General features: G+C 36.7%; 1 protein-coding gene across 3 annotated transcripts in view; it reads right to left on the bottom strand.

Annotated features, from left to right (window-relative positions):
* Positions 1-5,609: 5,609 nt before the first annotated feature.
* Positions 5,610-17,926, bottom strand: part of EFEMP1 (EGF containing fibulin extracellular matrix protein 1) — a 59,031-nt gene continuing 46,714 nt past the window's right edge. For all 3 annotated transcript variants that reach the window (XM_031467072.2, XM_010989752.3, XM_064494476.1), the window contains exons 7-11: positions 17,055-17,174; positions 15,683-15,802; positions 11,899-12,022; positions 11,617-11,812; positions 5,610-6,212 (exon numbers count right to left, since the gene is read on the bottom strand). In XM_031467072.2, coding sequence (XP_031322932.1) covers positions 6,051-6,212; positions 11,617-11,812; positions 11,899-12,022; positions 15,683-15,802; positions 17,055-17,174 — 722 coding nt within the window. In that variant the 3' untranslated portion in view covers positions 5,610-6,050. The remainder of the gene's footprint in view (positions 6,213-11,616; positions 11,813-11,898; positions 12,023-15,682; positions 15,803-17,054; positions 17,175-17,926) is intronic.

The raw sequence follows: 17,926 nt of genomic DNA, 5'->3' as shown, positions 1-17,926 counted from the left end.
CAAAAACATGGAAAACAGGTTTTAAAGGAAATAAATAAACAATTTGGAGACAGTCAACTCCACAAAATTCTTTATTTGTTATATGCATCTTTTTAAAAAGAATGCTGAGATTCTGATGAAACTAATTTAGTTTCTATGGGAAGATTTGAAAAAGAGCTAAATTACTGCATTCAGGTCTTTAAAATTCCCTTGCATTTATATTCCAACTCTAGCTTATTAAAGGGGTCTGTGCTCCGTTAACATACATATGTGCTTACAATATAAACAGCTTAACTAGACATCTGTGTTGACTACATATAAATGTCAGTTAACATTTTGACTTGTTTTTGTTCAGCGATCTTGATATTTCAGTCTGCTGGCCAGATGAAACAAGATTGGGTTTTTGGTACCAGATGTGTCACAGTTTGGGCTTGTATTTTGCAGGTGCTCCCCTCAGCTGGGAAGATGGAAATTTGCCATCTTTCTGAAATGATGATTCAGGATAGAAATATAAATGTGTTAAAAATAATTCAAGATATTAATAGAGGGTTTTGTCCCTTGTGGGCTTCTTATGCAAAACATAAGAGCAGACCAGCAGCTGCACTATATTTTAAAAGAAGAGAAATTGAGAACCATACAAGACTATTTAAAACACAAGCAACCTCTTGCAGTCACGAAAACAAGATTCAGTAATAAACTTGTATTTGTGAAGCTTCCCCCCAAATAATAATCCCACTGGGTTGTGCTCAGGTGGTCTTAAGGTACTGAACTATCTTTCTCCTTCCATTATTTGGATTCGCTAAAATATCTACTTTGTAGAAACAGAGTGATAGAGATGACTACATTTTTTAGATAAAAATGGGGATTGGTTTCTAGATGATTTCTACCCTCTAATATTTATAGATTTTTAAAATGACAATAAAAAAACCCGTACTTTTTGGGGGTCATTTTTAGTTAAAAGTTGGGAAAGAACCAAAAGAACCATTGAGGGCTAAGTTGATTATAAAATGTGGAATCTTATCTTATTTCAGGCTTCTAAAGCAATAATCCCTTAGATGATGATGTTCATTTTTTGCTCCTTCAATAATCACCTAATGAAATTAACCAATGTCAGGAATGGCAGTAATCTTTCATTAATGCCTTACCTTCCACTAATTCTGTGGAAGGAAGGAAGGACTCTTTAAGCCTTTTGGTCTAGCTTCTGAATGAGGAGAATGTTAATCCCATTCCATTTTACTATCCCTCTCAAAGCTCCCCATGCAGAGAGCTCTGTTTGTATCCTTAGTAATAGGCCTTTTTTTTTTTTTTCCATTCTTTTGGAAATTGCTATCCTCTCAAATATAGTAAGGTCTACATGATTGGTCCTTGAATTTTAGTTTCTAGAGTTCAGGAGTATTTTGAGTAACACAATTACTTTTGCCTCTCTGGAATTTCTTAAGAGAACAAATGAGCTAGAGTTTAACAGAATAAATCAGAATCAGATTGTTATCTATGCTGTTTCAACCTGACTGCATGTAACAGCAGAAGTGACAACCGGTCATGCTAGTGACAAACTAGCAAGGCTGGTCTACAAATTGGGGTGGGCTTTGCAGGAAGAAGCTTGGAAGGAAAGGGATTGCTAGTTGGTGTTGAAATTTGGAGTATAGCCAATGAAAAGAGCCCCAGTCTAAGTCATGAGACTCGCATTCTAGGCACAGTGCTCTTGCTCAACAAACCATGATCTTGAGCAAGTCTTAGTAACATGGTTTGACCAGGTGGCATCTAAGTTTAGAATCCTATTACTATTGAAAAGAGGTATATGAAATGGGAGATTTTATGTTTAGAGGGGATGGAAATTGAAAGTTGTCAAAAAAAAAAAACTATATAAGAGGGAAATTTGGCAGCTAAAGGGAGTTAATCTCATTTCGAGAAGTCTTAACAACCAAGAGGTCTTTCCTAACCACTGTCAGAAAATAACTGTCCAGTCAGAGAGCACAGAAATCTCAGAACCCAGCTACACGCATTGGAATGGTGAAGCCATGGAAATGACTAGTTCAGTCCTCATTATTGACGCTTACTGAGTAAGGACATATGAATTTCCCTAGAAGCATGTTTGGAAGTGTGGGAACACATGGCTGGACTTTTTTCACTGGTGAAACATGGTAAAATGACTTTCAGTTTAACATGAATAATCATATTTCAGTTGGAATCAATGGAAAGGAGCAAAACATGCATAATTTAATAGTGAATACTAAAAAATTATTTTTAATTATAATTTTAAATATATAATTTTAAATAATAAATAGCTAAATTGGGTTATTTCTCATGTCGTTGGCTCCAACAATGAACCTTCACTATGAAGATCTGTTTTTTGGTGGGAACTGTTAGTTTTCTTTTTCACCAATGTCCAGTGCTTCCCAACAGCCACTGTATCCAAAGAATACTCAAATGTTTAAAAAAAATTGGGCAGATAGAGCCACTTTTTCTTTCATTGCAGCTCTTGTGAGGGAATAGTTATAGCTTTTAAAGCTGGAAAAACACCTTGCTTCAGTAACTCAGTTTTATGGGTAAAGAAACCAAGTTCCCAAGAAGTCTCAGAACTAGTTAATGTTAGAACTGATACTAGAACTCTGATTCTTCTCTGCTCCACCACACTGTTAGATGTTGGAAGAGATTACCATAGAAGTTGCTCAATAAATGTTTGCTGCTGAATGATAATGACTGATGATGAATTATTTTCATAATTCCCATCAGTGGGAGCTGGTTTAAATCAGTGATTCTCATGGAGAAGGGAAGGAGGGAGTCATGTATAATTTGAAAATAAAGCAGGGCTTTGTCTTACTGCTTTGGTTTGTTTTTAGTGGTGGTATTTACTTTATTTTGAATTTCAAATTACACTTAAAGAGAGCATGAGATATTTATGTTTATTGAGGATGGTTGTCCTTGTAAAGGGAATGCATGTGTTAGCTTTTCAAAGTTCTTTCCAGGATTTTTCTTCTATGAATGAAATATGATTTTCACTTGCAGTTCTTCTTAATTAAGCATGAAACTGAAAGTGGATGATTTATGCTATAAAATTAGTGGATGAATAGTCTAGGAATCAGTTTCCTTTTTGATACTCCAGATAAAAAGAAATTGCAGTTGGAAACAACCTATCAACTATTGTCCATCAACTGATGAATGGATAAGCAAATGTGGTATATCTATACAATGGAATATTGTTCAGTCATAAAAAGGAATGAAGTACTGATATATGTTACAACATGGCTGAATTTGGGGACATTATGCTAAGTGAAAGAAGCCAGACACAAAAGGCCACCTATTATATGTGATTCTAATTGTATGAAATGTCCAGAATAGGCAAATTCATAGAGACAGAAAGTAGGTTAGTGGTAACTCTCACCAGAGTTTGTGGGAGGGGATGATGAGGAATAACTGCTAATGGGTATGAGGTTTATTTTTGAGTGATGAAATTGTTATGGGACTAGATACTGGTGATATTTGCATAACATTGTAATATATTGAATCCACTGAATTGTACACTTTAAAATGGTGAATTTTATGTGTATTTTGTAATTAAAAAAGAAAAGGAATTGCATCAGTGACACTTTAATATATTAGCCCTCTCCATGTGTCTATGATTTGTGAATAGGACCAGGCTTTGGAATGAAAGGAAATAATCTTGTTTGCAGCTAATGGCTTCTGTAAGTCAAAAAAATATATGTAATATATTACTATATTATTATCATAAATTATATAATTATAAATTATCACATATATTACATAATTAATCTATAGGATATATTATTATAGAATTATATATAATCCATGTATTTTTATATATAATTCTATAATATATATGTTATTATAGGTCTATAATAATATATAGGTGTTTAGAGGTTGGGGTGGAGGGTCAGAACTTATGCATAACTATTTCAGAGAGATTCCTGTTTCTTCTGCTGTCCTCTTTGGATGTGTAGATAAGACCCTGCCTCTTTGTTTAAGAGTGAAAAATCTGTTGGAAGAAGGTCTTAGGCAATTTTTTTGTTTGTTTTCACTCTTACCGTGCCCAGCTCTGACTTGAGAATTGTGTCAATATGTAGAAAAATCACTATATTGATTAAGAATGGAAAAGTTTGGATTGAACTTGATTTATCTGGACTGTAAGTAATCCTGTGGACGGGGTGACAAGAACATACTCAACAGTCCTGCTGTGTTGTGGCTGGTTGTTCACTCTGCTTCTTTGTCTGGCCCTTGGTTACACTTGTTCTCTCATCATTGTTTCTACCCCCCTATACCCTTTAAAAACACCCCTGCCTACTCACGCAAGAAGTTTGTGTATTATTCCTTGGTCTCTTGGTGCACTTTCTTTTTGACAATTACTGCATATTTTGTCAACTCTCTGAGGAACATTTATTTCAGTGGCAAGGTTATCTGGTGACAGAAGTTCTTCATATCTGCTTTGAAATTGGATGTAAGGGAAAATTGACTGCACAAATTTTTGTGGAGTGATTTTAACAGTTTTTTGTTTGTTTCCTCAACTCCTAGGTTATTTATTTTTTTTAAAAAAGCAAATAGTTGTTCTTGCTCTGGCAGCTATAACTAATTTTTTTCCCAGACACAAAAATTATATTGGCTGTTATTGGCTACACTAAAAAAAATCCAAAGATTGGGTGATCCTCTAAAAGAATATTTATTTCAGTTTAAAAATATAATACATCAAAGGGAAGCAGTAACATTTTAAACAAATAAGACATAAAACCTTTTCATAGAATGAGGAGGGAGGATAATTTGCTTTAGTTCATTATCACTCTGGATGCCAAGAATAAGAATCATCACCATTTCCTTTCTCTGTGAGTATCACATATAAAGATGATAAATTTTAGTTATAAGTTACTGAAGTTTTAGGGTTTTAATTTTATTAAAAAATTAAAAGTTCCTCAGAAAAATAATTTCTTCATTTTGCTCTGTATTCTGTGGAAATCCTGAATTCAGGAATCCTATTACATTTATTGAGTATCATGGACTGAATGTGTTCTCCCAAAATTCATATGTTGAAATCCTAACTTCCAGTGTGATGCTATTAGAAGCTGAGGCCTTGGGGAAGTAACTAGGTCATGAGGGTGGAGCCCTCATGAATGGGATTAGAGCTTTTATAAAAGGAACCCCAGAAACCTCTCTTGCTCTCTTTCTGTGTGTAAGGATATGAGTCTACAACCTAGAAGAGGGCTGTCATCAGAACCTGACCATGCTGGCACCCTGATCTTGGACTTCCAGCCCCCAGACTGTGAGAAATATATTTCTGTTGTTTATAAGCCACCCAGTATATAATATTTTGTTATAGCAACTCAAACTGACTAGTACACTGAGTTTGCCTCTTCAGGTAAACGCTAAAGTGGTTTAGAAAATTTTGTTTTCTCATCTCTTCCCCATAGAATTCTCAATATAATACTTTTCTCAATATAGTAATTTTTATTCATTTTGGGAATTTCGCTTAGTATTTTTTTATATTCATAACAAAAATTTTTTGACAAAATTTTAAATATCTTATAGAAACCAGTATATTATGCAATAATGATTTATTACTATGTAATAAACAACCACATTTAGACTTATCATGAAAACAAAAGCCAACACAAGTATGATAGATCCTCATTTTCTAAAGAAATATATCTTTATTGACTTTTTCCATTTTCTTACAAAGCAGTTAAAAAACTCATTCTTGAACTTGCATGCTGTTCAATGTTATGATGACTGCCTCCTTATGAGACTGTCATCACAGAAGATAATCATTTCTTGGTCCCACTTTTACAGAAAAGAATCCAAGTTTCACCAGATAGAGTATGCTTAGCTCTCTTGAAGAAGACCAGTTTAGTGGATTAATGTCTAATTTACATACAGTAATAAAGACAAACTTTGAATCTTTACAGATTAAATGCCCACTTTATACCATGGTGTAATTGTTTGAATTATTGTTGAGTGTACAGTATATAGATGTAGATGTACTAGATATGTCTATAAATAAAATAGTGCTTTAAGATAACAATATTCTTTGGCTGATTTAAATGCCTATAGCGGACTCTTTTAAAGGACTAAAATGAAAATGGCCCCACTATTATTGTCAATCTTAACACTGAGCTGGTGCGGAAAGTTCCTATACTGTTGACTGTCAGCATCTCCAGGTCCACTATATATTCTCTTGGTCCTGATAGCGACTTCACCAGCACAAGCATTGCACTTACAGGACTTGTTTGCTAAAATAAAAGAAAAAAGAGGGATGAAGAGAGTAATTTTTCTTGTATTGAAATTTCTATTATTTGAGAATACACTTCCTATAAGAATTAGGGAAAGAATTTTGAGGGTAGGATAGAAGTCACTACTTAGTTCCTTCTTGGCTTCAATCCTTCTTGGATCTTACCCCTTGTCCACACATAGTCATTAGTTCTAGTTACAGAGACCTGCTTTTATGATAGTTCTTTGTTTTCTCTTCATCCCTCTCTGTTAATGTTTCTCTTCATTTTTATCAAGTCGTCCTAGTCTTAATGGAGACTGGAGTTCACATCAGAATCTGAGAATTTTTGAACTGATAAACAAAATTGTCATCTTTCACATCTCAACATTGTGGATCTGTTAACATTCGAATAGGTGAAGAGACAATTAAGTAGTTAATTTCGATAGAATGTGGCAAGTATTGAGATATATGGGGATATGAAGGGTATATATGAAGACACATAGAGGTGTACACACAGGGAAAAAGAGGAAGGATTTTGAAGCATTGATGGAAGGCTTCTGAATGCCTGAGGAGAGTCACTCGGGATAAATGGAAGTTTTGTAAAGAAGTGCCTTCAGAAGAACTGGGTGCAGTTTCATTTTGATGAACAATGTGATGGGTGCTGGAGACTGCAGGGAGATGATTTTGGGCAGGCAGGCAAGTAGATGTGTATCTGAATGCCAAGAGGAGGGAAAGGATAGAAACAGTGGATTAGGAGAAGGGAGAGATATATATGTCATAAGATTTGGTCTAGGAGAGGCCGACATTTAAGGAGTGGGCAGAAGAGAAGGCCACTGAAGGAAGCTGAGAAGAAATACATAATTAAGTGAGAAACAGATGAATGGCAAGCAGAGTCCAATAGAGCAGGGGAGGATGAGGGTGACTAGAACTGAAAAATGCCTCTGGATTTAGCAGTATGCATGTTGTTGGTGGCTTTTTTCTAGAGCAACTTCGGTAGGGTAGTGGGAACAGGAGCTAGAAGAGTGACTTGGAAGTGAGAAAGTAGAGAGTGTGATTGCAGACTGTGCTTTAAGAACCCATGACTAAGAAGGGAGGGGAGAGAGAGAGAGGAGGCAACATCCAGAGGGAGAAACAAGTTGAATATGTAGGAGGTAAATGAGTGTTTGAAAGAACAAGTTTCCAGAGGAAACAGAATGAAGAATACAGGTGGTGGGTTGGTCTTGATTGATAGACATGAAACCTCGTCTTTGGAAAACTCAAGGGAGAAGGTTAGAAGAGGGACACATGGACTCAAGTTTGTGAGGGATGGGATGGGAAATTCAGGTAATTCATACATGTTGGTTTCAGTGGTTTCAGAAGAGTTGGAGGTGAGGTCACCCCCTGAAAATGAAGGGTATAAGGACTTAAAGAGTATGGGGACATTTGCAATCAGGGGCTGAAGAGAAGAAATAAAAGAAAGTAATAGGATTGTGTAGCATACTGAGGACACATCTGAAGTTGGAGACTTATAGTATTACCAATCCATGCTGACAAGCTGGGTATGAAAGTAGATATGGATTATGTGATTGATCTAGGGTTGCTGGACAGGGAGATGAGGTGTTTGTAACAGGATAGTTTAAGGCTCCACCAAGAAGTTGACAAACTGGAAGAAAGTGGGAGGTGAAGGGTCAGGGGACTAGCATCACTTTGAGGGTGAAGAGCAGATAGAATGGGAGTGAGGGCATGAGAGAGAGGAAAGAGAATCAGTCACTGAGGGGGTCATGGGAGACTAAGATTCTGATGTGGAACTCTGCTGCATGATAACAAAGTCCAGCATGTGGTCGTGTGGTTGGCAGCAGAGTGACATAAAGCTGAAGGTCATGGGGGATGAGATGGCCAGGGAATTGTAGGCTAAGATACTGGACGACTATGATAGTGCCCAGATCAGGTTGCAGAGAGGAAAACTTTTCAAAATCTAAACCTTCCCTATCCCATGTCCTCTTCTCTTCTAAGTGATCTCACGCACTCCCTACACACTCTCTTTGAGTGGTTTCATTCATAACCATAGCTTCGATTATCACGTATTTGCCAGTGACTTCAAAGCCCACATATTCAATTCTCTATTCACCTTTACTTGGATGGCTCATGGTGACCAGGACTCCACATGTCCAAACTGAACTCCTCACCTTCCTCTTTACACTGGCTCCTTCTTCCTTATCTCAGAAATGGCATTACCATTTACTGTTGCTCAAGACAGAAACTTGGAAGTTATGTTTGGTGCTTCCTTTTCCTCCACCTCCCCACAGCAAATGGGTTACTAAGTCATGTAGTTCTTCCTGTATCTTCATAAATCTGTCCACTTCTTTTGGACTCACTGCTACCACCTTAGTCCTCCATCTCTTGAACTACTTACTAGTCTCTCCATTTCCATTCTTGCTCCACTCCAACCCAGACTCTACAGTGTAGCCAGGTGTCTTTTTAACATGGAAATCTGCTAGCAACTCCTCTACTTGAAACCTTTAATATTGTCTGTCAGGCACTGTGTGATCTAGGCCCTGCTCATCTCTACAGGCTCCTCTCCAGCCACTCTGCCTGTAGCACTGGAGTTCCAGATCAACTGGTCGGCTTTTTATTCCATTTGCTAGTCCCTAATTGCTAGTCTTCAGTTTAGATCTACTTCCTCCAGGAAGCTCCCAGACTATTGCTGTCTTGGTTAGGGGTTGTTGTGTGCTCGTGAGCAATTTGCAATGCTCGGTTGTAACATTCAGCATACTTGTGAACAGTTGTTCAATGTCTTGACTATAAGCTCCATTGGGGCCGGAATTGGCTTGGTTTTATTCGCTGCTGTGTCTCTAGGACCTAGCATGGTGCTTGCCTCTTATAGGTAACACTGATACCTTGAAGATGTTGACTGAATTAATTCATTCATTTAAAAATATTTTTTGAGTAACTGTAATGTGCCAGGCACCATTCATTCCATGTGCTGTGCATATGAGAGTGAACAGACAGGTAATATCTCTGCTCTCATTGCACTCACACTCTAGTAGGCAACACGGACAAATGAAAACTATGCAAGGTGGTGATAAGGATGATGAAAAAAAATAAGGCTCAGTAAGGGAGGATAAATATTGGTCAGTATGGATGGAAGATGGTATTCTACCTTCAATTTCATGTACTACTTCTTTACAATATGTCCCCTTTTCTAGGGAAGAAGATTTTCTCAGTATTCTCTCAAAAGGAATGTAAATAAAATCCTATATCCCAAGTTTCAGTCTCATGAACATTCAAGAAACATTCTTTGACTATTCCAGCCCACATTAATTCTTTGATGTCTTGGACCATGGAATTAAACACAACCTTGTCTCCTTTTTTCATAGATGTTAACTATGCCACAAAGTAATATTTAAAGCTCTATGAAGTAAGGAACTGTGTATTACATGCACCTAGCATGGAGCTGAGCATATAATGGATGCTTAATTAAGGCCTGCTGATTGAGTCTTATGATTAAATGCCCTCTGCACAAGTGGAATTTCAGTGAAGAGGTTTTGTAGGATTTGATCCAATTACTTTCTAAATTATGTGATAAGAAATAGTCTTGAAATGTCTTTTTATTTTAAATATTTTTTTGTTTCAAATAGTATTTAACACTGGGGTTATCAAAATTGGCAACGTTCAGAGGAGGTAATAGCTCAGTGATAGTGTGCATGCTAAGCAGGCATGAGGTCCTGGGTTCAATCCCCAGTACCTCCATTAAAATAAATATGTAAATAAATAAACCTAATTACCTCTCCCCACAAACAAAAACAAAAACAAAAAACCAACAAAAAATGGGCAACATTTTATACCATTCGTAAAAAAGGATTTTACTTGAGAAAAACACTGTTTATATTTGAAAACATCAAGTCTATACACTGATATGAATCATAAAACTTTTAAAGTGCCATGTTGATTGCAAAAAAAAAAACCCACATAGCAACTTTGCTTAACTATTTGTTGATTATGCTGGGAAATTTTATTTTCTTAAATTATGGCTAAGAGTTCAAAATGGAAAATTATTTTTAAAGAAGATTTTGAGATGAACCTATTTTATTGCCATGGGTTACAAATAATGGGTTTTTTTTTTTTGTGCTAAAATGATTAACTTGTTATTATCTGAACTGTGTGAAATTCATTTAAAGAGTCTTACAAGTATGTAGTGTATCTCAAATTCAAAGCATCAAATGTTGAAGAAGTTTATTTTTAGTTTTTAGAAAAAAGAGTAGTAATGGATTATATTTTGGGTTGAGTTTTTCTCTTTAGAAGTTGGTCATGAGAAATTAATCATTTCTAATTTACTGGCAAAGAAACAGAATCCCATAATTCTGGAGCTGGAAGGGAACTTAATATATCAAAGAACAGGATAAACGTGTAAACAGTAAAAATCTGTAAACTTTACCACAAGGATGAATTTCTCAATTTACTTTTCATATTCTCAAAATGAAATATTGACCTTAAAATCTGATTAAAAAATGAAGAGTGCCCAAAGGAGTTTTGAAAAAATTGTAACTGGATGAATAACATCCTTAGCATGAAACAGTTACCGTAACCCTGCAAACTGCTTGGTGGGATGCCATCATTTTCACATGAAGTGGTGAGCGGTATTTTAAATATGTCAGAATTTTAACCTAAAATGAACTTGCTAAGATTCTGCAGGGAGGACTGGATGTCTGAGGCACTGGAGTCAGGCAGATATGCTGGGAAGGAAGCCCTTGGAGGATTTAGAGAGGTGCTGAGTCAATTTAAAGGAAAAGAGTCAGGGCATAAGGAAGCAAAGATAACCCAGGAGACACTGTGAAGAGAGAAAAGGCAGAATTCAGAGAAAGACTTCATCATAGGCAATGAAAGAAAGGCAAAATATAAAGGTGGCCTCACATTGCCTGCCTGGAAATTTGTAAGAATAGCTTGTGGTACAGGGGGTGGGGGTCACTTCTCAGATATTTATAGGTCTTAGCTTTGGTGCAAATATAAATAGTCTTGCAAATGTCACGATAAGGAATTCAAGGTTTTTGAAAAGCTGTCCAGGAATTATTGTATCGACATACAATTATATATTACTGATTTGTGTATATCTGTTTGTAGGGGGGTTGTGTGTGTGTGTGTGTGTGTGTAGGCTTGTGTGTTAGTGGTCACATACAACTCCATTAGTCTGTCACCTTTATCTGAGTGACTTTAGAGAAGCTACTTAATCTCCTTGAATCTCACTTTTCTCTTCTGTAAAATAAGGAAATAAATATTAATATCTATCTGACCAAGTATTACCGGAAGAATTAAATGAGACACAGGAAGGCCTTACATGATGCCTGCACATAAACTCTTTAAACGCTAGCTTTCTTTCTATGTGAATTATTTCCAAACAACAACAAACTTGATCCTTTCTCAACAACTAAGGTTGCCCTTAGGATACTTACTCTTAGGTAGAACTCTCCATTTTCATTTCCAGATTTAATCCGAAAAGTATTGATAGTGTTGGCATAAATGGTTGTGGCCTGTATCTGAAAGATGTCTGATGGCACAGACCTATCAGATCGAATGCTCATATATTTGTAGACTATGGATTGGGGAAGTTCTCGGCACATTGCATTTGAGACTGGGCAAACACATCGGCTGCAGAGACAAAAGGATTCACCAGTTAGGCTTGGTAAAACCAGAAGATTCTCAGTTTCAAAAGCAAAAATTCTGATTTTTCTTACTTCTCTGATGTTAGAACATAGGGATCTTGACAAGGATTTCGTGGGTAACAACGGAAGCCACCATGATAATTCCAGCACATTTCGTCTTCCCGACATTCATTTGTGGTCTCACACTCATTTATATCTGTAGGGACGTAGAGTTGAAGAGTTTACTGATCTAAGTAACTTGTATAAGTGGCAGATTCCAGTTTGCAAGGAAGGAAGTGAGGGAGAATCTGGACTTTGTTTAATTTGCTTTTAGGCACAAGACTGGGTGGGACCTGAGTTCATTGCATTTAATTCAGGACAGATGTAGTGGAGACATTCTTGACAGATTAATATGTGTCATTTCATGGTATTTTATCAAGCACCTATTGTTCATCTGCTGAATTCAAAGCCAAATGCTAACCATTGACTCTGCTTATATAAAAGTGAAAAACAGCACTTCTTTCCCTCTGAGGGAGTAGGGAAGGCTGAAGGAAGGAGGAGCCATCTCAGTGTGACATTGAAAAGGGTGATGGTTAGATGGAATTTTCCTGATTGGAGTGGGGAGGGCCTTTCAGGCTGAGAAAGCAGCAAACAAAAACTATGGAGATGGAAGTTTATCATCAGGCTCAGGAACTTGGGAGAGAGGGACAGGCTAGAGCTGTGGCTGCAGTAAGCAGTAGCATGCTCCTGGATAGAGATGCTTTGGGAGTGGATTACACCATCCAGAGGAAGATGTTCACAGCACAAGAAGTGAAGCTATGAAGTGTTCCACCATATAGAGCATAGCTATTTAAAGACCAGGTGTCAGCGGTGAGAGTCAACCTAGGAAAATGCAGTGCAAGGAAGTGAAAAGGGGAGAGAGTCCCAGGAAGGAGGGTTGTGGAAAGGCCAGGCTGGACAAAGACTGGTTTTAGATTTGGGAATTAGGAGCTCCCTGGTGACATCTGAGAAAACAGTTTCACTAGAGAACCACTACATTTACAACAACAATGAAAATTATATTAATATCCACATCCCTATATGTGTCTGTCTCCCTTTACATTTGAATAGTGATTTAGAGTTTATCAAATACAAGCCTTTTCTGAATCATTCCTTCCCCACAATTAGATATTTTCATTCACTAATTTACTTATTCCATAAATAATTTACTGAATCCTTGCTACAAGCCAGGCATGGTCTTGTTGCTGCAATATGATCTCTTTCTTCTCTCTGAATTCTCATACTTCATGTTCCTCTTTTGGGGCCTTTATTGCTTTCTGCTTTGCATTATTGAAATCTGCTTGTTTGTCTCAATCCTTCTGTTAGCTTGTAAACTCCTGGAGGTTAAGGGTTATCATGCACATCTTTTTATTCCATTATCACCTAGCATTAATGTACTGGGGTAACCTGGCTTCTAAGAAATATTAAATTGAACTAAGTTGCTCTTCACACAAACCATGTGGAGATGATGAGAAAAATATTATCTCTATTTGGCAGGAAGGAAAAACAAATAAGGGTTAAGTGGCTGAACCCAAATTCATACAGTTAGTGACAGGCATCTTTCCACTGCAAGGTACTGCATCTTCTAAATGAGAATAATTCCATTTCTTGACTTTGGAGAAAAAATATTTTCTTTTAGTTTCCAAACTGGCTAAAGCTATCTGGAACCCAAGAGGAGACTGGAAAAGCTAAGCAGTTTCCAAGAGTCAGTTATAAGAAGTATCTTCTTTTGGACTGGCTATGGCTAAAGAAAGAACTTAGATTCCTCAGAAGAAATCACAAGTGACTTGTCTTTTCAATATTTTTCACTTTTTTTTTTGAAAAATAAAGATGCTGTTTAGCTACAGAGAAAACAAAGACTGTTTTTTGTATATGGAATTCAATAGTAGCAAAGGAAACTATGTCATAATTTTATTTATTACTTCCAGTAATTTAGAGCCTAGCATAATCAACTCCTTAATCATTTGGAAGGTTTTTCAGAAATTATTAATAGTATTAAAATATTTGATAAGTGTGTGTCTGTGTATTCTCTCTCCCCTTCCCTCTGTTTCTTTCCCTCCCTGCTGTCCCTCTCCCCACCCCTTGCCAAACAGTTTTCATTTTCCCAAGACTGTGGAAATGAGAATAGTTATTTTATACCTAAAGTAAACCTTTTGGGGGAAGGTAAGAATCCAGACTCTTTTGGTTTTACTTTAGTCTGTGGACAAAGTTGGGAAGGCATGGTTTCATTGGGGGAAAGAATGGTACGTCTCTTTCACAAAAAATATTTTGGTTTAACCAAACATTCTAAGCTGCATATCTTCAAGATATAACACTGATGAATCCCCTATTTGCAATTCCATTTCCACCTTTAATTATAACAGACATAAGTGTTTCCATGCAAATAGCATAAGCAGAGAAAATTCCACTGAACGTTAATTTGTTTCTGCCTTTGCTGAGTATCAAATCCATTTATGATCAGAAACACATAGTCTTTTGTTTGAAGGACTCCAGGGGAATTGGTTAAGATATCCCACTGGCTAACATTTTCCTGCATGTAATATTCTCAATTAAAAGTCTCAATTAGGATTCAGAAAGTAAAACCATTGGAATGCAATGTTTTTCCACAATTAGCATTACAGAGTCTCTAGTAACCTGGAAAGGGGTATAAAGATGTTCATTGTGCAATGAACTACATTCTGATTATGCTCATACTTAGTGGTTGGATTCCAGTTGAATGACCACATGCATACTATAAAATCTCAGGTCATGGATATTCCTGTGAATTCATATTTTCCTGTAAAATCATGATATAAACTGAGAATCCTGATTGTCTCCTTCCCTTGGAGATTTGCTACTAGGCATTTATATTGCTCGGAAAACTTCATAAAAATCTTGAATTGTACAGGTTTTGTAGTTTACAAATAATTTTTCTTTTTATTATTCCATTTCATTCCCTCAACTCCCTTTTCCAAATGAGGAAGCTGAGGCTCAGAGAAATTTGATAATTTGTTGTTCAAATTGTATAGAAAGAATGTTGTAGGGCTGGGACTCAAACAGATTTTGTGTCTTCAAGTTCAATCATTCTTTTAACACTCTCACTGCTTTATATAAATATGTGTTTGTACTAGTTTTTCCAGGATTATGTACAGTTTTAGTTTTATTTGAGCAGTCTTTTCACTATTAAAGAAATTTTAAGTTACATGCAGCATTGGAAGTAGGGAGAAGAGGGTTCTTATTGTCAAGTCTTTCAAAGAAACTCTAAAATTGTCCTCTGTAGAGAGCTGCTTCTTCTGCCTACATGAAGCTGTGAAGATCACCTGAATGTTTATTTAAAAACTGGACCCAAGGACATTAGCTATTTTTGGATCAGTAGTTTTTCACTAAAGAATTCAAGCACATTTTAGTACACATGAGGCTGATTTTCTCAGTGCTTAAACTTCTACCCAATTTATAATCTTGGTGTTTTAGAGAACTGAGGTTAGTTTGAGGTGTGGCCAAGCACACAATAAGCCTATGCTCTACACTCAAACTCATGGGGAAATATTTTAATAATTGAGTCTTTTCTGGTGAATAATTGAAGAATATATATTAAAGATTATGTAGGCTATATAGAAGGCATATCAATATTTTATTAAGATTATTTAAATTTTAAAAAGAAAGTGATTACTTTAAATTTTGAAGAAAGTCACTCTTAATACTGTATATCCTCTTTATGAGACGTGCATATCTCATGATGAACAAGGAAAGAAAGGCTATATTCAAAGTACAAGTAGTGAAAGTCTGTGTAGAGAATCCTGTAACTTCTTCCCTGCTTTTCCTGGTTAAAACTTAACAGATATGAAAGCAACAAACTTACCCTGGCATGTTCTACTTCTCACCACTTGGTATCCCTGGGGGCACATACACGAGAATTTCCCAGGTTCATTGACACATTGATATTGACACAGGTAGCTTGAGGTTCTGCATTCATCAATGTCTGTTGAACAAGAAAAGAGCAATGACAGAGTTGAAAACTTACATGTCACTGTTTTGTTATTTTCTTTTTAACACTGAAAACTCTGAAACAGAAATATAATACTTTATAAGAAGCTCAAGTGCAAATTCTAACAATATCAGCTCATTTCCCCTAGAACTTCATAGTACAAAGAATTTTTCTTACCATCAGTCTCACTGAAATATTGCTGACAGTTTGGTGAATCCTGGAACCTAACCATACTAGCTGAGCAGACTGAATGAATTGGCTCGTGGTTGATGCTCTTCATGTTGGGCTTGGCAGACCCACCCATGATGCAGATTCATATTTGCCTTCTCAGAAATCGGGTGGCTCTGCTTCCAAGTTCATCTGAGTTTTGAACTCCAAGTCCTATTCCTGTGCTAGCTTCTAGAGGTGATGTCCTGGCAGCATCTGGCCTTCAGGGAAAGAATGCTTTGCATTTCTCAATGGTACTGTCCCTATAGTTTGCTCAGAAGTCCAGAAGCAGCTGTCCAGAGCCAGTCCCTTTTCATTTTAAGCACAGTGGCATGATGTGAGCCCTTTCTATGTGGAACATGATCTTTCTGGCCCCAAGTAAAGCTGGGAGGGTTTGCAAGGAAGTCAGGAGTATCAAGTGTTAAGGGCATACCCTTCAGGATGTCTTACGTCTTTTGAATTACATGGTGGAGTGTGCACGTGCAATGGACTCTCAAGGTCATCCCTCCAGTTAAATGGTCCTCTTTTTGCTCATGTAGAAAGTGAAACCAAGGCACCTTAAGTACACAGTGGCAGGAATGACTAGGGACCAGGTCTCTTGCTTTCTATTCTAATGTTCCTGACACGCATCAGCTATTTTTGAACTTAAATATGCAAGGCAGTCACTTGGAATTCTCATTAGGTGCAGAATCTGATTCAGTAGGTCAGGACTAGGGCCTGAGATTCTGTAGTTCTCACAGGCTCCCAGGAGGTGCCAGTGCTGCTGGCTGTTGCATCACAGCTGAGAAGCAAGATATTGAGCACTCTTTCTAATTACTAGACCCAGCCTATATCTAATATTTCAGTTATTGTGTTTCTTCTCCTTTTTCTTGATAACATACTAAAAAGCCAATGTTACAATTGAACTAAATTAACTGGATTTTAGAACAGAATTTCCATCAATAAAATTTTATTTCTATAAACAGGTACATACTCAGCTAAAGCAACAGCAATCACAGGGATTGGACTATTACTACAAGTTACTTGGAAAATAGTTTACCTTCACAGTTGAGCCTGTCACTGCTTAGCTCGTATCCTTGATTACACTGACAGATGAATGAACCAAGAATGTTGTAGCATTGCTGAGCACACTGATTGCTGGCATCACATTCATTTATGTCTGAAAGGCAAGATTATATGCATTTATGTATCTGTGTCTTTAAACACAGCCTTGCTCTTTTGTACCTATGTCATCTGATGATAAGTGAGTAATTCCCTAGCTGAATTCTTTGAGCTGCAGAAGCTCGTTGGAGAACATCCACTCAGGTTTCATATTTGTTGGAACAACTTCAAACATCTGTCATACACTTCTTTTAGAAATACTAGAATATTTTTTTTTCTGGGAATGACAGTTCTGTGTTTGATGAATCTTTCCAAAAGAATTTAATGATTCTAATAAATATACATTCCAGTATCTATTTTCTTTTATTGTTGTTCAGATGCAAAATGCCAAGTCTATAAATAATTGATATAAGACACATACTGATACGGTCTCTCAGCATGCTGTAGTGAAGATTTATCTGTGCTATTTATCACTTTTTAAATGGGTTCTGTTAAATTCCATTACAATTATAACATAAGCCTTTGAGACCCATACAGAGTTTTGCAATGCTCTGAGGCACTGAAAATATTGTGAAAAGGCATTTTTCCTGCACTAGATTCTTTCCATGTCATGCCAGTCTTAAAACTGTGTGCCATGACATTGCATTCTGAAAGGGTAGAAGAAGCATGTAAAAATCAGATGCACTTTCAGCAGAAAGCTTATGTATTTGAACTTGCAGTAACCCCTGTGGTACCTTCAGCATTTATATTGTGTACTGTTGACTAATTGGTGTGTGTATATCAGTTGATCTGTAGTTTTTAATTTTTATT

Source organism: Camelus dromedarius, chromosome 15 (genome assembly GCF_036321535.1).
Source record: "Camelus dromedarius isolate mCamDro1 chromosome 15, mCamDro1.pat, whole genome shotgun sequence".
NCBI classification, from domain to species: domain Eukaryota; kingdom Metazoa; phylum Chordata; class Mammalia; order Artiodactyla; family Camelidae; genus Camelus; species Camelus dromedarius.
Note: the sequence above shows the minus strand (reverse complement) of the source record. Positions and strands in the feature narration are given on the sequence as shown.